Source organism: Orcinus orca, chromosome 15 (genome assembly GCF_937001465.1).
Source record: "Orcinus orca chromosome 15, mOrcOrc1.1, whole genome shotgun sequence".
NCBI lineage: Eukaryota > Metazoa > Chordata > Mammalia > Artiodactyla > Delphinidae > Orcinus > Orcinus orca.
In genome coordinates, this window is record NC_064573.1 from 88,478,400 (window position 1) to 88,497,704 (window position 19,305).

The 19,305-nt window shown below is 60.1% G+C and overlaps 1 protein-coding gene across 4 annotated transcripts in view; it reads left to right on the plus strand.

The window, feature by feature from the left end:
* The window catches only part of MMP17 (matrix metallopeptidase 17), a 49,140-nt gene that overhangs the window by 12,998 nt on the left and 16,837 nt on the right, over window positions 1-19,305 (plus strand). For all 4 annotated transcript variants that reach the window (XM_033440646.2, XM_033440645.2, XM_049698651.1 and 1 more), the window contains 5 exons: window positions 1,481-1,580; window positions 2,963-3,045; window positions 3,144-3,296; window positions 6,161-6,418; window positions 7,172-13,917. In XM_033440646.2, coding sequence (XP_033296537.1) covers window positions 1,481-1,580; window positions 2,963-3,045; window positions 3,144-3,296; window positions 6,161-6,418; window positions 7,172-7,485 — 908 coding nt within the window. In that variant the 3' untranslated portion in view covers window positions 7,486-13,917. The remainder of the gene's footprint in view (window positions 1-1,480; window positions 1,581-2,962; window positions 3,046-3,143; window positions 3,297-6,160; window positions 6,419-7,171; window positions 13,918-19,305) is intronic.

Below are 19,305 nucleotides of genomic sequence, written 5' to 3' on the forward strand. Positions count from 1 at the left end.
TGCCGGGGACCCCAGAGCACAGAGCCCCACGGCAGAAATGCCGGGGACCCCAGAGCACAGAGCCCCACGGCAGAGGGCTGGTTCTGTCTTGTCTGCTGCGTGCTCGGCACCTGGGGCCGCCTGGCACACGCTGGCTGCCCCGCGGTGTGTGTAGAATGAATAAGCAGGTGAGTTGTGTCGCCAGGGGTCCCTAGGACCTGGGGCCCCCGCTGCCCTCTCCACGGAGCTCATCTCAGAGCCCCGGGCAAGATCCCACGTCCAATCCCCAGACGGTTTCAGGTTGTGACAGCTGACGTTGATGGTGACCCAGGGCCCATGCAAAGCACTTACATGTATTAAGTCATCCAGTCTTTACAACCTGTGAAGTAGGTACCACATCCCCACTGAGAGACGGGAGCGCTGAGCCAGGACTGACCCAGGGCCAGCTCCGGGCCCCCTTCCGCTGGGGACACATCAGGCAAGGTGGCAGAAGGAGGTCTGTCCTGGGAGCTGCGAGAGCAAGGTGGGGGTGATGAACCTCCCCCAGTCACCCCCCTTCTCCATGCTGGTCTCCCTAACCCCACGCCAGTCTGCCCCTACCCACAGTGGCCAGAGCAGTCCTCTTAAAGCCTGGGATGGGGTGCCTCACCTCGGAGGCCAGCCTCCCCTCATTCCGCGTCGCAGCCTCTCCCCCCGCCTGGACCGCCCCACCCCCCCGTCGCTGTTGCCCCAGCGCTTCCCACCTTCTGACATCTGTGCACGTCCTTTACTGACGCACAGTTTACGATTTTTACCCTTTGAAAGCATTTGGTACATTCACAATGCTGTTCAACCGCCGTTTCTCTCCACTTCCAGAACGTTCTCATCCCGCCCCCCTTTCCCCCGCCATCCCACCTCACCCATTAGCAGTCATGTCCCATCCACTCCCCAGCCCCCGGCAAACACTCGTCCCTTTTCTGTGTCTCTGGACTTGCCTCTTCTGGACGTTTCACATAAATGGAATCGTACAATGCGTGGCCTTTTGTGTCCGGCTGCTTTCACGCAGCGTGTGTTTTCCAGGGTCCTCCCCGGCGTAGCGTGCGTCAGTAATTCATTCCTTTTGACAGCCGATCATTTTATTTATCCATTCTTCCGCTGGTGGACATTTGGGTTGTTTCCACCTTTTGGCCATTATGAATAACGCTGCTGTGCACATCCATGTACAGCTTTTTGTCTGAACACCGGTTTTCTGTTATTTGGGGTCTGTGCCCAGGAGTGGAGTTGGGGGGCGGGGGTTGTAAACCCGCCCTTAAGTCAGTGGGGCACCTGCGCCTTCCGCTCACGCATCCCGAGGCTCCGGCTCCAGGGACGGAGTCTCCCCTGCCCTGCTCACCGCCGCAGCCCGGCGCTCGGCCCGGTCAAGACGCGGTGCCACCCACCCCATGGCCCCGGCTCCGTCCTGGCGGCTCCAGGAAGGGTGGTGGGGTCTGCAGGGCCCAATGCAGCCTCCTTGTCTCCACAGGCGTGCGGGAGTCCGTGTCCCCAACGGCACAGCCAGACGCCCCAGAGCCCGAGGAGCCGCCCCTCCTGCCAGAGCCCCCTGATGATCGCGCAAGCACCCCGTAAGCCGTGGGCCCCTTGTCTCCACTCTGCGGCCAGCACGGCCCCCAGCAGCGGCTCCGGGTCCTGAGCTCGTGGGGCTTCTGGGCCAGCTGAGCCCTGAGTGACAGTTAGTTTCTTTTCTTATGGACAGACAGTGGAGGGGACCCCCCGCTCACCCCAGCCCAGAACCGTGCAGAGGCCTTGACTTTCAAATGTGCGATTTCCTCTCACCCTTCATCCCAGTCAGTCATCGACGGCTGCGTAACAAGCAGCCCTGCCTCGTGGCATGAAACCCCCACTATATCGTGAGGCTCGTGGGTTCTGTGGGTCAGGAACTCGGACAGGGCACGGTCGGGGGTCGGGGGTCGGCTCCGCGGTGTTGGGAACACCTGCTGGGGGCTGGGATCGTCTGGGGGCATCTTGCCTCAGGTCTGGTGCCTGGGCTGGGCTGACTCGAGGGCTGGGCTCAGCTGGGCACCATCTGTGTCCCGTGCCGGAGGCTGGATTCCTGGAGTGGCTGTCCCAAGGGAGCATCCGGAGGGCTGGCAGTGCTGGAGGCTGCGCGGCAGCTGTCCGCCTTTTAAGGCCCAGCTTGGATTCGTCTAGCCCCGTGGTGAAAGCAGTCAGAGCCTGCCTACTCTCACCCCCCATCCCCCAGTGGAACAAGTGCCACAGAGTCTGCAGGGAGGCGTCCCCGTCCACCCCTCCCACCTTTGCCCTCACAGCCTGGCATGCCTCCGTGCCACCTTCACGCTCACACAAAACACTAAACACAAAAATACAAACAGAAATCTATGTATTTAGGCTTCCGTGGTTTGGTTTGTTTCGAGGTTTGGTTTTCCAGACGTGGGATGTTTTCATGCTTTTCTCACTCTGCTGTATGTGGTGAATTGCCACTGAGGTCACAGATGTGACCCGTGGAGGCCTCTGTGTCTGTGAAGATGCCTGGGTCTCGGGGCTGAGCTGCACTGCGGTACGCGTGTGCCCTGCCCTGTTTCTAAGTCCTGGATCGGCGGGCATTTAAGTTCCTGACCTTTTGTCGTCACACATGACGTTGCTGTGAGTACTGTCCGTGGACAGGGCTCCAGACTCAGAATCGGGGTCCCGGCACGCGCGCTCCGCGCTTCTGTGGAAAGTGCCCAGCTGGCTTCCCGACGCTTCGCTGGCAGCGTGGAGCGCGCCTGCTCGTCCAGTGCGCTCGCTCAGCGATCCGTCTCGCAGCCTGCATGGCGAGCGTGGAGCTGTTTCACCTGCTTTTCTCTCTTGACTAAACTGCTGTGGTCGCTGGGCCTGCAGGCGGTGATGCGGGCGTGCAGGGTCCTTCGGGGATGCTTGTCCCCATGGCCTTGCCCAGCCCAGCTCCCCGGGGCAGCTCCCAGCCCAGCCCTCTCTCTGCCCCCAGGCCCGGGAAGGACATGCCCCACAGATGCAGCGGCCACTTTGACGCAGTAGCCCAGATCCGAGGCGAGGCCTTCTTCTTCAAAGGTAACCCCCTCGGGTCCAGCGGCCGGCGGACACAGGAGCAGAGCCCACCCTGGGCCCCAGGCCGGCCACCTGCAGCCCCACCCCCTGTGTTCCCCTAGGCAAGTACTTCTGGCGGCTGACCCGGGACCGGCACCTGGTGTCGCTGCAGCCGGCACAGGTGCACCGCTTCTGGCGGGGCCTGCCGCTGCGCCTGGACAGCGTGGATGCCGTGTACGAGCGCACCAGTGACCACAAGATCGTCTTCTTCAAAGGTGGGTGCCCCCCCATCTGGGTGCCTGCCGGGCATCGCTGACCGGGGGCCGCAGCCCGCGCTCCCCAGGATCCCCAAAGCTCGCGTCCACGCAGGAGGCCAGTCCTGTGCTTTGCTCTGTGGGTCCAGAGCTCAGAGCAGAGAGGCTCACGTTCACGTGTGCACTCAACCAGTTTGTAGTTATTGAGCACCTGCTGTGTGCTCTGCACTGTGGCAGGCCTTGCAGGCACACAGTGGGCAAGACACGAAAATCCCTGCCCTCATTCTGGGCCGGGGGACACACAATAAGCACCTGCAGGTAATGAGGGAGTTAACTTCAGGTAGACCTGCGGGACCAGCATACCAGGCCGAGGGAGCTGCCAGTGCAAAGGTCCTGAGGCAGGAACAAGCTTGCTGATTGAAAGAACCTGGAAGAGGGTGATGAGGCTGGATCAGAGTGAAGGGCGAGGAGGCAGGGGTGGGAAGTGCAGGTCCTCGCCAGGGGCCGCGGGAAGGAGCTGGATTTAGCCTAAGAGCAGGGGGAGACTGCTCTCGCATCTCAGTCCAGGGTGACAGTCCAGGGTCCACTGGAGGAGGGGTGTCACTTCACCCTCAACAGCCCGGCTTCCGGGCGGGGCTGGGGTGGTGGTTCCTGCCCTTGGGGAGCGTGCTGTCTCTTTGGGGAAAAGGCAAGGTGCCCCGCCTGCAGCAGGAGACTGAGCCCTGCCAGTTCTGTGGGCGCCTCGGGCGCTGTGAGCCTTCCTCAGTCTCACGCACTGCTGTATGTACGTGCAGCTGTGTTTTGGGGGTGCAGGGTCTGTGGCTCCCCAGAGTGAAGCCACCCTGCTGCCCTGACCCAGGCTTTCCAACCTGGCCTCCCTTGTGTGGTGCCTGGGCTCGACCCCTCCACACTCACCCTGACGCGCCCCCTGACAGTGGAATCACCGTCTCCCAGGCTGGATGTCAAGGGCCGGCCACAGTCATGGTGGGGGGACCCGTCTGGCATCTTCTAAGTAACTTGGATTATTTCTTAACATTTAAAAATCGGGAGATCCCCACGAGAAATCACAGCTCCAGACTTGAAATGTGAGACAGTGTGGGCACTTGGGGCCTCTGCACTCGCCTGGCAGCGTCCGCTGGAGCAGGTCGGGCTGCCCTGTCGACATCACCCCACGTGTGCCCACTCATGGCCCTTCTCGTTGTGATCGACGGGGCCCTGTCTGCAGCTGTGCCGTCGTTTCCTTCAGTTGTTGCCAGTCTCTGACAGATGATCTTTTAGAAATTATTGTTAATTGTGGTAAAACACACACACACACACACACACACACACACACACACACTGTAAAAGTTACCGTCTTAACCATTTATAAGTGTAGAGTTCAGGGGCACTAAGTACTTTCACACTGTGTGCAACCGTCACCACCGTCCATCTCTAAAGCTTTTTCATCTTGTAAAGTTGAAACTGTCCCCATGAAACACTAACTCCCCATCCCCCCCCAGCCCCCGGCACCCGCCAGCCTGCTCCCTGTCTCCGTGGACTTGCTGCTCTGGGGGCCTCATATCGTGGAAGCACACGGGATCTGTCCTTTTGCGACTGGCTTGCTTCACTGAGCATCACGTCCTCAAGGTCATCCACGGTGTAGCAGGTGTCAGAATTGCCTTCCTTTTTCAAGGCTGAGTCGTGTTCCATTGCGTGGATGGAGCACATTTTATCATCTGTCGATGGACACTTGGCTTGCTTCCACGTCTTAGCCGTTGTGAATAAGGCTGCCGTAGACATGGGTGTACGGATAGCTCTTTGAGAACTTGCTTTCAGTTCCTTTGTGTATATACCCAGGGGTGGGGTTACTGGGTCCTGGACTATTTCTTTCTCCCACAGCAGCCGCTCCCAGTTTACATTCCCACCAGCGGTGCCCGATTCCCCCCATCCTCACCTACGCTTGCTGTTTTCGGGGGGCGGGTTTGATCGTGCCCGTCCTACTGGGTGTGAGGCGGTGTCTCGTTAGGGTTTCGACATGCATTTCCCTGATGATCAGTGATGTTGAGCATCTTCTCATGTGCTTACTGACCACTTGAATATCTTCCTTGGAGAAATGTCTATTCCAGTCCTTTGTCCAGCCAAAGATTTTTTTAATGTTTTGCTTCTTCTTCATTTGTATCTTCTGTTTTCATTTGTTTCTTTTTTCATTTGTTGTTTTGTTTGTTTCTTTGGCCGCACCTTGCAGCTTGCAGGGTGAAAGCACAGAGTCCTAACCGCTGGACCGCCAGGGAATTCCCTCATTTGTTTTCGAAATAACAGGGTCGATTAGTTGCTAAACCGGGCGGGAGTGGGGGACATGACAACACATACCCAAATTTGATCCCACCCTCCTGCGGCGGAGCAGCTGAGGATGTGTTTCCAGAGCACAGAGTCAAGGACACCCAACAAGGGTCTTAATCACACCATTTCCCGAAAGCTTTACGTGCGGATTTGAAGTTCTTGGTGATTTCTAAAGCTCTGCTTCTGTGTAATCTGACAAGGCTGCACACGTGCAGGTCCGGTGGGCCTTCACCCGGCGCCCTTCCTGCTTTGCCCGTGAACGTGCTCAGCCCGCCTCACAGCAGAAGTGGACAAGGCCCCGCTGACCGAAGTGGCTTCTCAGGGTGGGAGCGGGTCGTCTTGCCCCCTGGCTGTGACGCGGCCGCCTCATCTGGCCCCGCCTCCCCAGGCTGCTGGCACGTGTGGGACCCCTGCCGGGAGCACAGCAGGCGCTCGGTGAACCCTCCTGGGACTTACGCCATGGGCACTGCGCATCGGGGTGCCCGTCTGTGGGAGGAGCAAGGGCTGGGGCCCTCGCCCGGCGGGCTGGGCGAACCCCGGCCCACGGCTCTTTCTCTCGCCCCCAGGAGACAGATACTGGGTGTTTAAGGACAATAACGTAGAGGAAGGATACCCGCGGCCCATCTCGGACTTCGGCCTCCCGCCGGGCGGCGTCGATGCTGCCTTCTCCTGGGCCCACAATGACAAGACTTATTTCTTTAAGGACCAGCTGTACTGGCGCTACGATGAGCACACACGGCGCATGGACCCTGGCCACCCCGCCCAGAGCCCCCCGTGGAGGGGCATCCCCAGCACGCTCGACGATGCCATGCGCTGGTCCGATGGTGAGCCGGGCGCGGGGGGAAGGGCGACTCCGGGGCAGCCTCAGCACCCACACCTGGGGAGCTGGGATCCAGCGGCAGATGCGTGCGTCTGCTCCGCCCCCCCCACCCCCGCTGCAGACACCACCCGCCCCCAGAGGGGCCCCTGGGTCGCCCCTTCTGGCTCTTGTTCACCTCTCGGGGTCCCTTCCTCGCCCCCGTCACCCCTCCAGCCATAGCAGCCTTGCCTCCTGCTCTCACACACACACCTCAGGGCCTTTGCACCTGCCGTGCGTCCCCCCCCCCCCCCCCCCCCCGCCGCCAACACTTTCCCCACCGGCTTCAGGCCTCCGCCCAAACGTCATTGCAGCGCCCCCTGGCTGCAGTGAGAAGTACAGCACCCTCCCACAGGGGCAGCTCCACCCGTACGGGAAGTTTCATTTGTTCTATTTGCAAAGCCATGTCCCCAGTACCTAGAACAGCCTGGCACATTGTAGGCCCTCACTAAATAAATAGTAGGGGAAAAGCAGAGGTCATCTCATCCATCCCCCTGCCTCCAGGCGGCTCCTTGAGCTTTCCCAGGCCTGTAATGCTCTGAGTGCCCACAGATGGGCTCCCCGTAGGCTGAGACCAAGACTCTGACTCTCACCTGAGACATTCTACGTCCGTTCTTCCTACTGGCCCCGCAGCTCTCTGTATCCCGTCCTCCTGCCGTCTACACCGAATCCCGCGTGCTGCAGCGGCCGGAGCTCAGCTGCCTGCCCTTTTGTCCCCCAGGTGCCGCCTACTTCTTCCGCGGCAAGGAGTACTGGAAGGTGCTGGATGGCGAGCTGGAGGTGGCGCCCGGGTACCCGCAGTCCACGGCCCGGGACTGGCTGGTCTGCAGAGACCCGCCCGCTGACCCCGAGGACGCAGACGGAGAGGCAGGGGCCCACGCCCGGCCGGGGCAGCGCGACCACAGCCGCTCAGAGGACGCCTACGAGGTCTGTTCCTGCACCTCCATCGCCGCCGCAGCACCGCGGGCCGCGGGCCCACTGCTGGCCGCGCTGCTGAGCCTCCTGTGGACACCGGCCCGGGCCCTGGCGCTGTGACATTCGGCGCTGGCCTGCGACAGGACAGAAGGGGCTGCAGTCCAGAGCCACAAAGTGCAAGGACTGATGCCCGCCCCTCCAGCGCCGGAGCCAAGCGTCCCTGCAGAGCGGACCCCGCCTTGCAGACGGGGACGGCGCCGCCAGCCCCCCAGGCCGAGGCCACCGGGTGCAGCCCCCCGACTCGGCAGAGGCCAGCAGAGGGCGCTGCTCCCCGGGCGCGGATGCTGGGGGAGCTCCCGCCTGGCCTGCCTGCCCTCTGCCAGCTGGGGAGATTGCGTCACGGCCCGGCCGGGCTGGGGCCGGAAGCCGTCCTTTCGGTGAGCGAGTGACTGAATCCCACGGAGACTGACCGAGGAGCCAGGGGTAGGCTGGGCTGGGGGCGTTACATCGGGTCCGCAGACCCTGGCAAGAGCAGCCCGGAGGCCCACGGGCACCCCCTCCCCGTCCCCTGCCGCAGAGCCGCCCCTGGTGCTTCCGCCCGCCCGTGGGGCTTCCTCTCCTGGTCCCAGTGGGCCTGCCGGCTGCCTTGACCAGGGCAGCCGCCTCCACGGGCGAGCCCCCAAGCTGGGGCCGTGGTGGGCTTCCCTTGTGACGCGTTTCAGACAAACACGATCTCTTCCTGCTTTGTAACGGCTCAGGCTCGGCTCCCTGACGCGCTCAGGCGGTCCGAGCGTGGGCGTCCTCCGGGGCCTCTGCAGCCCTGGCCCCGGACCACCTGCACTCTGGGGTGGGGGGCCTGCAGGGAGGCCTGTGCAGTGGTCACCAACACCTTCCTGCCCAGCGCTTACTTGACGACTCCATGACCCCTGGGTCATTACACCCATTTCACAGCTGGACAAGCTGAGGCCCAGCTCAGGGAAACGAGCCTCCTGCCCGCAGGCAGGGGTCGGGCCGGGTCAGATCTTAGGACCTGGGGTTCTGGCACGTTCGCCCAACCCTCCCTGATGGACGGAGTGCCTACCTGCACGTGCAGGTACTGCTCTCAGTGCGGGACGTGCAGAACGAGACAAGGTTTTGGGTGGGGCACCTGGGACGCTGTCTGCCACCCCGAATGCCCCTGAGGGCCTCCCAACAGGAAGTGCAGGGAGGTGGCTCCGTCCCATTGCTCCTTCTGCTTCCGGCTCCAAGGCCAGGATGGCAGCCACCGCTCTCCCACCCGGAGGGGCAAAGAGTGGGAGCTGTACCCCCTTCACCCGGGAGGGCGACCTTTCCCAGAAGCCCTGGCTGCCTGCCCGCTCTCACTGGCAGGGAGCGATTCATCAGTGCTTCTCCTGGGGGTGCGTGGACATGGGGGTGGGACGGTCCTTGCCCATCCCTGTCGCAGCCATAGGTAGCCCCAAAGGTAGGGTCACCTGGGTTGAGAACCTCTGGTCTAGAGCAATCAGCACCCCTCCCTGGGGCTGGGGCAGGTGAACACCTGCAGCAAAAATGGTGTCGGTTAGAAAGAGGAGAGTAGGTGATGTGAGCATCAGGCCATAAGGGGGTGCGAAGAGCCCCTGCAGGGGCCGCCTTAGAGCCGGGGTTCTCCAGGCGGGGTGCCCAGCCAGCAGCATCGACATCACCCAGAGCCGGTAGAAATGCAGATTCTTGGGCCTGGCCCTGCCTGCTGATCAGAAGGCTGGGGGTGGGGCCGGCCATGTGTTACCCTCCCCCCCTTTCTGCGAGTGTGATACACGGGGAAGTTTGTGAACAGCTGCTTTCCAGGGGGCTCCGGAAAGGCCGCCTGAGCCGGGGAATGAGCTGAAACAGCGAGGAGGAGCTGGTTGTGCAGCGATCTGAGGGAAGAGGCCGGCTGGGGGCGCGGGGGGGCCGGGGCAGGGCAGGCGCACACGTCCTGGCGTGCAATGGGCCTGCCCAGCAGAAGCCCCTGCATCCTGGAGGTTTTCCAGGAGGAGAGCGGGAAGTGCGAGGCCAGCCCACGTGGGGCGTGGGAGGCTGCTGGAAGGCACTGGCACTCGTTCCCTGCATCGTGGGAGTTACCACCACCCCCGCTCTAGGGTGAGGCCCAAACGTTCGCATATTCAGGAGAGAGCTCAGGCTCCCGCAGCTGCACACCTCCACCCCTGCCTGATGCCCAGGTAGCAGAGGCAGGCTCAGGGCCCATCCTGGGATGCGTGGATGCCATGGCCAGGCAGGCAGTCTCCAGGCCAGGCCACGTCCCACATCCGTGTGTCCGCCATTTGGTCCCTGGGCCCAGGAAGGGTCTCCGCCCGTCTTACCACACCAGATGGACTAAAGGTCCCTCCTGGGGGAACAGGCTACCTCTGCTCATCAAGGACGCCCCCCCCGCTGGGGTCCCACTTCATTCTCCAGCAGCCTGCGGGGGGGTGGGGGGGCAATCCTAGGCCCTCGTGTATTTGGGGAAACAGCTCAGATAGGGTCCCCAGGTCCCCTGGGCACACAGCCCATGGGTCAGAGCCGGCAGTGGACCGGGTCTACAAGAACCCAGGCTCTCTCATGGTGGGTGGTGGTCTTACTCTTGTGTTAAAGCCAAAGACCATTTTATCAAACGTTCCCACTAATTCTGTCTCACATGAAGTAAACAGTAGACACAGAAGTGGCGCCTCTCTGTGTTCAGTCCTAAAGGACAAATTAGCAGTAAAAGTAGTGGCAGCAGGAGCTGCTCCCACCAGGGGCTGCGAACCAGGGGTCTGGGCACTGAACAAACCCATGGAAACACTCGGCTTGAGCCCATCTTTTTATAAATACACGTGCTTTCACATTCTAAAATAGTCTCATATATACAGAGAAGATGCAGGTCGAGTACAAGACTTTTTTTTTTTTCTTACCTAAATTATTTGGGAGCACACTGATGACCCCGGACACTTTTCTATATGTTTCCTGCAAACTAGGACTTTCTCTCAAGTCTCTGTAAAATCAAGAAATAATAGGACACATCAGACCCCACTTGGTTTCTGCATTTGTCCCAGCAACATCGTTTATTGACAGGACCCAACCCAGCATCACACTCAGCTGTCCTGAGGTTTTATGCTCCCTGAGCCTTGGATTTCCCTTGACCTCCATGACCTTGGGCCTCGTGAAGGTCACAGGCTGGCTGTCCTGTAGACTGTCCCTCAATGCCAGCGGCCTCAAGTGTCACCACGGTTCCATTCCGGTTCTGCATCTCTGGTAGTAATGTCGCAAAATGATATTATGCTCACATACAATTTTCAATTTTAGGTGAGTATTTAAACACCTGGAGCTTTCATGTAAAATTTTGGGTTTTCAGTCAAAAGTCTCTATTTTCACCCCAAGCTGTGCTGGCTGTACTTGGAGAAGCTGTGGATCCCCCAGGGAGCCTGCAGCCATGGTGACAGACCCAGAGAGATCCCTCAGGAGGAGGTCGAGGGTTCACACCACGCCGGTGAGGGCACAGACCCCGGGCGAGGTCAGCCGTGGAGGCCCAGGTGCTGGCTGACCTCAGCATGACTGGGCCTTGCAGGGAAACACTCATGCCTGTGTGCATGGGTGTCAAGTATACAAAACGCATCTACACAGGGGACCCCTGGACCAGAAGGGCTCTGTTCTAGCTCCCATTTTACAGGTGGGAAAACTGAGGCTCTGGTCTTGGCTCAGGCTGTCATAACAAAAGCCACAGTGCGGGCTTGAACAGCAGTTATTTATTTCTCACAGTCCTGGAGGCTGGACGTCCAAGACCACGGTGACGGCAGATTGGGTTCCTGGTGAGAGCCTGCTCCGGGCTTGCAGACGGCACCTTCTGGCCGTGTGTTCACATGGCAGAGAGGGCAAGTCTGGTCTCTTCTTCTTATAGGGACACTAAGCCCACCATGAGGGCCCCGTCCTCGTGACCTCCTCTCAGCTTATCACCTCCCAAGGTCTCATTTCCAAGTACCATCACGTCGGGGGTTAGAGCTTCAACATACGACCTTTGGGGGGACACAGACATTCAGCCCGTAACACACAGGGAGAGGGGCCCCCAGCACTGCAGCTGCCCCTCGCATGGGACCGAGGCCAGACCCAGATTCCAGCCACACCTCATCCCCTCCTGCCACCTTTCCTAGGAGCAAATTATGGGAGGTTAGGAGGCTCTGGGTGACTCACCCTAAAGAATAATCATGATGGTACAGTTACTGGTACTGTTCTGCACTTCACAGACACAAGGGACGGAATGTGCTTAGTTTCATTTTCCAGATGAGAAAACTGCGGCTCGGAGAGGAGCAGTGATTTGCTGAAGCTCGGGCACTTGGTGGGCGGGGGAGCTGGGAGTGAACCCGTGACGGTCCTGCTCTGGGGGTCCTCCTCACAGGCTGCCGTGGCCCTCCCTGGGTGGGGAGGGGGTGTGATTATGGGACAGCAGCGCGGGTGCCCCTCGTTGGAATCCCAAGGACGGTGAGTGGGTTTTCCTCCAGGGCTCTGGGGCCAGGCCAGCGCTGGGCCGGTGTCCCTCGCGACTGTGTGCCCGTGGGCCTCCCACCCCAGCTGGGCATTGGGCCCCTGCTGGCTCTGCAGCCCCTGCCCTCTCTGAGTGGACAAAGGGTGACAGGACCCCAGTGCATCCAGAGAAACGAGAGGAAACCAGAGCAGACGGAGCCCAGCACAGCTGCCTGCTCCCCTGCCTCCCCGGGCACTGGGCAGCTCGAGGCTGCGGCAAGCATTCCCACCTGCCCTCCCCCGTTCCTGGGTCTCACCCGGGCCGTCGTGGGCTGGCAGCCAGGTGGTGACCAGGGCCGCGTCTTCCTCACCCGCATGGCAGTGACGCTGGCTGTCTCTGGAGCCCCCGCCTGGCCTGGGCTTCCTTACCAGGCGGCGGCCAGTGCCAAAGGCAGGAGTCCCAGGAGGCTGAGCGGAAGCCACAGGTCACTTCTGCTGGCCTCATGCCCGCCGGCCCCCAGGGAAGGGGACAGACCCCACCTCTCAGTGGGTGCCAAGTGTCAGTCCACAGTCTGAGAAACCATGTGAGATCCAAGGATTTTGCTCCTCTTGGGAAACTCAGCTGGCCATGCTGCTCCCGTTCGCATGGGAGAACCAAGGGCCTGAGCCCCCCAGACCTGCTCCTCCGCAGGCGGACAGCAGGCTACCGCGTGGCTCAAGCAGAGACCTCGACACCCTGCTGTCACCTCCCGCCCGGCTCATCAGCCCCTCTGACCCCCAGGCAAGCCACCATCCGCTCTGCCTCTTAACTGTCCTCGGCATCCGCACTGGCCACTCTCCCATCTGTTCTCCACACAGCAACCACAGGACCCGTGAAAAGCTTCATCAGACCAGATCCCTCTGGTCTCCAAACCCTCCCGTGGATCCCCTGGCCTTGGGAGTGAGTGTGAGGGCACAAAGCCAGTCCTTACCACGGCCTAGATCTGGCCCCTCGTCCCTGTCCTCCATCTCCCCTCCCGCCTTCGCTCCAGCCACCCTGACCCAGCCCCTCCCAGACCACAGCTCCTGCCTCAGGGCCTTTGCACACACAGGTGCCTCCAGTGTCACCTTTGCAGTAGCGCCTCTCTGACCACCTCCCTGGAACCGCAAACAGCCCTCCTTCCCCATAAACGCACCCACACCCCTTCCCTCCTTTATTCTCCATGGTACCCACTACCATCTGACCCGCTCTATAGTCAGTTTAGATACTCAGCTTGTATTTTGTCGGCTGTCTTTCCTCTCCACTAGAGTGTAAAGATTTGGCCTATTTTGTTCAACGCCGTGGTTCTGGCTTACTAAATGTTTGCTGAGTGAACAAACGAATGACAGAAATGCCGCAGGTGGACCCAGGCCCCATGCTGGCGGCTGGGCCAGGCCTTCTACTCCCTGAGCCATCTCAGGACTCCCCTCTTCCTCCTGGCCCAGGAAGTGGCCTTTGGGAGGGCGGCCGCTCAATTTGGATGAAAACCAGGACTGTCCTGGATGGACCTGGATGACTGGCCCCTCGTTCTAGGCCAGACCAGGAGAGCAGCGCCTGACTCAGGGGTAGACTCCCTGGGACCGAAACAAGCCCCAGTCCCAGAGCCGCTCTCAGTCACGACTCCCTCCTGGGGCCCGTGGTGTTTGAACCTCTCTCCGTCAGTGTTGGTTTCAGAGGCGAGAGGTAAGCCTCTTGCGGTCAGCTATCGGGAGGCCCAGGGCTGGTGCAGCAGAGGCTGCCTGGCCGACTGCGGAGAGCAACACGAGGACCTTGAATCAGCACCAGGTGAAGACGCGAGAAGCAGCGTGACGCAGAGCAGACTCAGCAGACAGACGCTGCTCTGCAGCCTCAGGTCTCCCAGCCCTTTGTTTAGTGATAACACATGAGAGATGAGTGAGTGATTCCTAAACGATGCGGCCACTCCCTGCCCGGCAGAGCCCTTGTCACAGAGACACAGGGCATAGGACGCAAAGTGCTGGCCGAGCCCACAGAGGACACGGGCGGGCCCCCGAGACAGACGGCACCGCGGCGTTTACTGTCAGACCCATTTCACAGTCGCGCCCAGGACCCAACGGGTAAATGTAAGTCGGACGTTCTGCAGGGGCGGGAGTCCAGGTGGGTGCAGGCTGGGGGGAACGTGAGTAAATAGCAAGGAAAATGGGTGGTGACCGCGCGCCGTGAACGAGGGGCGAGAGTTCTGGCAAGGACGGAGGCCCCAGGGGTCTGCGCGGAGCAGCCTGGGCTGAGAGCTGTCTGAGGACCGTCAGAGGGTCATGGAATGTGGAGCTCCCAGGGCCCACCCTCATCACAGTCACTGCCCAGGGAGGTGGCCACCGGCCAGGGTTGCATCACCCCAGCGAGGCCCCAGGTAGCCCCGGGCCACAGCAGCGTGGACCCTGATGCAATCCTCTGCCTGGACTCGTGTGGCCTCGCTGGCCTGCCGGCCTGGACTCTGCCCTTCCGGGGGCCCTGGCCCCCAGCGCAGCCTCCAGCTGCCCCCTGCTCCCAGGTTCCATCTAGAAGCACTTGGAGTTATTGCCTTGCGGTGCCAAGCAAGTCACTAGCGGCCTCCGAGGCTTCCTTTCCCACCTCCCAAGCGGCCCGGGGGCTGGGGAGCCAGGTGCGCCCCTGTCGGGAGCGTGGGTCCCCCAGCCAGACGCCCGTTCACGCCTGCTCTTCTCCTTGACGGTGTGACTCTGACTAATTACTCAGCTGCTTCGTATGTGAATCGGGGATAAGTGCACCTGCCCGGTGGGCCGGATTAAACGAACAGCCACACCCGGAGGAGAGGAACCGGCCGGGGCACAGGTGCAATGCCAGAGCCTGCTAGTGTTATGACCGAATTTCACTGAGTCCTCGATGAACAGTTTTTCACGTGAAATCAGGATGTGTCTTAAAACTGATGGAGGGTCAAAGTACAGCACAGGGACTTCCCTGGCGGTGCAGTGGTTAAGACTCTGCACTTCCACTGCAGGGGCACGGGTTCGATCCCTGGTCAGGGAACTAAGAGCCCAGGTGCTGCGCGGCGCAGCCCAAAAAAACAAAGGTACAACCCACAACATTGTGTTCTTTCTAGCAGCTCGTAAAGGAATGGGGGTCTTACTATCAGTGGCATTTAGATTTGACTGAACACAGAAGTATTACTAAGCCGGAGAGCACAGGGGGTCACAGACTCCACGGAGGGGAAGCGGAGGAAGAGATCTGTGAACCAGGAGTGGGGTTAACAGTGCCTGGGCTCGGGGACCCCAGGAAGGTCCCAGGCTGCACCAGGGCACCGTAGCCCCTGGACACCTGGCCCCTGGGGTCTCAGGGACTCCAAGATGCCAGCAGACGTCATGAGCTCTCATTCCAGAGGCAGAAGAGAGAAGTCAGTGCCGCCATCAGTAAGAGGAGGGTTGTAAGTGGGGATCACAGCGGCCGGGGTGAAGGTGGGCCTGGGGTGCTTTTGACCAGGCGGTCCCGGAGGGCCTCTTGGAGTAGGCGACATTTGAGTGAGACCTCCGTGATGGGAGGGCATGGGGGCGGTGTTCCAGGCAGAGGGAGCAGCCAAAGGCCTCAGGCGGGAGCCAGCTTGAGAGGCGGGGGAGACAGAAAGAGGCCAAAGGTCAGGGTAGCTGACCCAGGTCACCCGGCTCCAGTAGGTGGATTTGAAGCCAGGGCCCAGGCACGTCCAGCTGCGCTTACCACGTTATCGGTTATAACGAAGGACAAAGAGGAGGAGAGGGGGCAGCTCTGGGCGTGGGCATTTGGCAGGCAGGCGGCGGCAGGTGGCCGGGAGGGGCAGAGGGTGGCCGGCAGAGGCGCATCTCACATTCAGTCCCGTGCACCTCTGACCGTCCCCGAGGAAGGCAACGCTCAGAGCCAGGTGTCCCAAGGCCAGGTGGCCCTCCAGGCGGAAACAGGCAGCCGGGCATTGGGGGAGGAGCTGGGCGGAAATTCAAGGGTCTGTTTCTTTCTGAGCCCAGGCCCCTCCCTGTAGGATGAGATGCCCAACTGTAGGGGCGCTGGCCACACCGCAGCTCACACCTCAGGTTATTTCGCCTCCCTACTGGAACTGTTGTATTGTTTCTGACAATGTAGATTTTTTTTTTTTTTTGCGGTACGCGGGCCTCCCACTGCCATTGCCTCTCCCGTTGCAGAGCACAGGCTCCGGACGCGCAGGCTCAGCGGCCATGGCTCACGGGCCCAGCCGCTCCGCGGCATGTGGGATCTTCCCGGACCAGGGCACGAACCCGTGTCCCCTGCATCGGCAGGCGGACTCTCAACCACTGCGCCACCAGGGAAGCCCTCTGACAATGTAGATTTGACGTTCTTTTTCACTTATCCATACTTTATTTCAGCTCATACCTTTCTCAACAACTGTATGCTAAAATACACATGACACAAAATTTATCATTAGTGACACTGAGTACACTGCCGGTGCCCACCCTGCCCTGCACCCAGCCCCCGACCATTTTTATCCACCAGAGGGAACCTCCGTGCCCCGCAGCGGTCACTCCCAGCCCCTCACCAGCCCTCAGCCAACACGAATCTCCTTTAAGTCTCTGCATTTGCTTATTCCGGGAACCTCATCTGGGAGGAAACCATACAATCGTCGTCACTTTGCGGCTGGCTGCCTTAATGTAACATGTTTCCAAGGTTCGTTCGTGTCGTAGCGTGAATCGGAGCTCCGTTCCTCTTTACGGCTGAATCATGTTCTCTTGTGCGGCCGGCCCACATTGGTTTATTCATCCATCCGCAGATGGACATCAGGGTTGGCAACTGTGAATGATGCTGCTATGAACGTGGGTGTGTGTGTTCGCTGAGCCCCGGTTTTAGTCCTCCGGGGAGTAGACACGGAAGTCTAACACAGGCTTTACTGGGGAACCCGAGGGGGCTTCTGAGAGCACAGCAGGGTGCAGATGCTCTGTCGCCCAGCCTGGGTCAGGTCTGGAAGAGTAAAACTCCCCATCCTTTCCCACTCCCCTCCACCCGGCTGTTAGGGGAACCACTGACCGAAACCACCCCCCCACCCCCGCCCTGGCCAGACCCAATAGTAACCCCTTGCCTGAGTTACCTTACAACGGGAGGTCCTGGTAAGGAACGTGGAACTAACAAGCTGCCACCAACCAGAAGAATTCGGGAAAGGCCCAAAGGAGAGAGGAAACGCCAGTCCATATGTCCTACCAACCTCCCAGAATCCTTCTCGCTGGAATCCATCCAGGCTGAGCGATGTGTGCGTCACCAGCAAGGACCCTGAGTCAGAGTGATTGGCCAGAGGCAACCCGGAAACTAACCCCATCACCATAAAACCCGAGGCTGCGAGCCACGTGGCAGAGCCGTTCTCCTGGGGTCCCTTACCTGCTGCTCTCCGCCCGGGCGCCCCTTCCCAGCAAAGTCTCTTGCTTCGTCAGCACGCGTGTCTCCTCGTACAATTCACGTTCGCATGTTAGACGAGAGCCCACTCTCGGGCCCTGGAAGGGGTCCCCCTTCCTGCAACACAACCGCGACCCAGAAGCTGTGCCCGGGGAAGGGGTGCTGACTGGGTCTAAGCTCTAGGCTGGATCTCAGGAGTTCCAATCCACCAGCTTCCCAGACAGTCCGCTGCTCAAGAGCATAAATGCCTGTGACGGCTTTGCCCGGGGTGTGTGCAAATGTCCTGCACCCTCCATCTCCTGCAGAGGCTCTGCCGTGTCCCTGAGGGCATCTGGATTTGAGACCCGGGGCCTGTCTTGGTCTGGGGAAGGGAAAGGGGTTCCTGCAGAAGCCCATCAGGTAGGTCCTGGAGGCTGAGTACCACCTGTTCCAGGTGAGTCCAGGGATGCCCAGGTGTGGACTCTGCAGTGTGGCTGGGCTGGACTGTTTCCTTGGGGTCACCAGCTGTGGTGGCTAGGGGTTGAGGAGTGGGAGAGTCGCCAGGAGCACAGAGCCAAGCAGATACCTGCGGGGACCCTGAGCTAATTACCTACAAAAGCCACGGAGTAGGCAAATTGATTTGGAGCCTATACCAAAGTTTATCACTTATCAAGAAGGGGAACTAGCAGGAGATAAGAGAGTGCCCTTCTGAGAGGGTTTGGGGAACCTGGTTTAGGTATTTGGTACACATGCCTGTTTGATTTCTTGCGGTCCTAAAACCCCCATCAGTCTGCGGACAGTCTGCACCCCCATCAGTCTGTGGACAAAGAATGTCGCCTGCCTTTTCAGTAAACAAGGATGTTGCGGCCACAAAGCCAACAGCCGCTGCAGCTGCACCTATGGTGCACCCTGAGGGGAATTCAGGATGCAGAAAAACAAGATACTGGCCCTAGACAGTTAAGATGCACATCAAAGAAAAAAAGAGAGAGAGAGAGCATGCTTGCGAGAAGGCGAGAAGGAAGAAAAAAGAGGCACATCAAAGGAATGCTAAACAGGAGATGTGATTTCCAACTCCTAACCCAAAGCACACACAAAGGGGCCATTGAACAGCTGTGGGCTCTCGCCCTGGGCAAGCAGAAGAATGGGGAGGGGGTAGGACTGACTTCCGCCCCTACCCCAAGCTAGAGATGCCTGGTGGCCCAGGCCCCTCAGCTTTGCTCTCCTACCTGGGCAGCGCAGAGCAGAGGTGCCTGAGGTCTCGGGAAGCGTTGCCTGCACGCATATGCATTCAGTAGGCGCTCACCCCCGCGTTCATTCACCGCAGAACTATTTGTGGAGCACCTACTCCGTTCCACGTTCTGTTCCAGGCACAGGGGATGGCAGAGAACTTGAGCCCCAGGGGCAGCCCCTCCTCCACCCTGGGCCGACCTGCTGCGATATGAGCAGCCACTTCACAAAAGAGGCCGGAAGAGCGCAATTTGAGGCAGCAAAGAGATGCTCTCTGAACTGAACACTGTCCAGTAGTGAGTGCTGTCCCGGGCTGGTGTTAGCAGGGAGGACCCGTGGGTCAGGGGACTCTGGTGGGTGTGTAGCCCTCTGCAACCCCTCTGGAGCATAAATGGGCATATGATTTTGTAAAGTGGAAGCTCTGCACACTTTGTTACTCCGCAATTCCACCCCTAGGTATGTCCCCCAGAGAAACTCTGGCAGGGGACAGTAGGAGACATGAATGAAAGTGTTTGTAGCAGCCTGTTCCTAACAGCAAAGATCTGGAAACAACCTATGTGTCCATCATCAGAACGGATCATGGTTCTGGGACAGATATTACAGGGCAGGGTAAGGCGGCCGTGAGGAGAATGGGCTGCTGCTGAACAGCACAGAACGGATCTCAGTGACAAAATGTTTAGTGAGAACAGCAAGGTGCAAAGGACTACAAATGCTATTGTTGAAGATGATGATTCAGGGCTTCCCTGGTGGCGCAGTGGTTGAGAGTCCGCCTGCCGATGCAGGGGACACGGGTTCGTGCCCCGGTCTGGGAAGATCCCACATCCCGCGGAGCGGCTGCGCCCGTGAGCCATGGCCATTGAGCCTGCGCGTCTGGAGCCTGTGCTCCACAACGGGAGAGGCCACAGCAG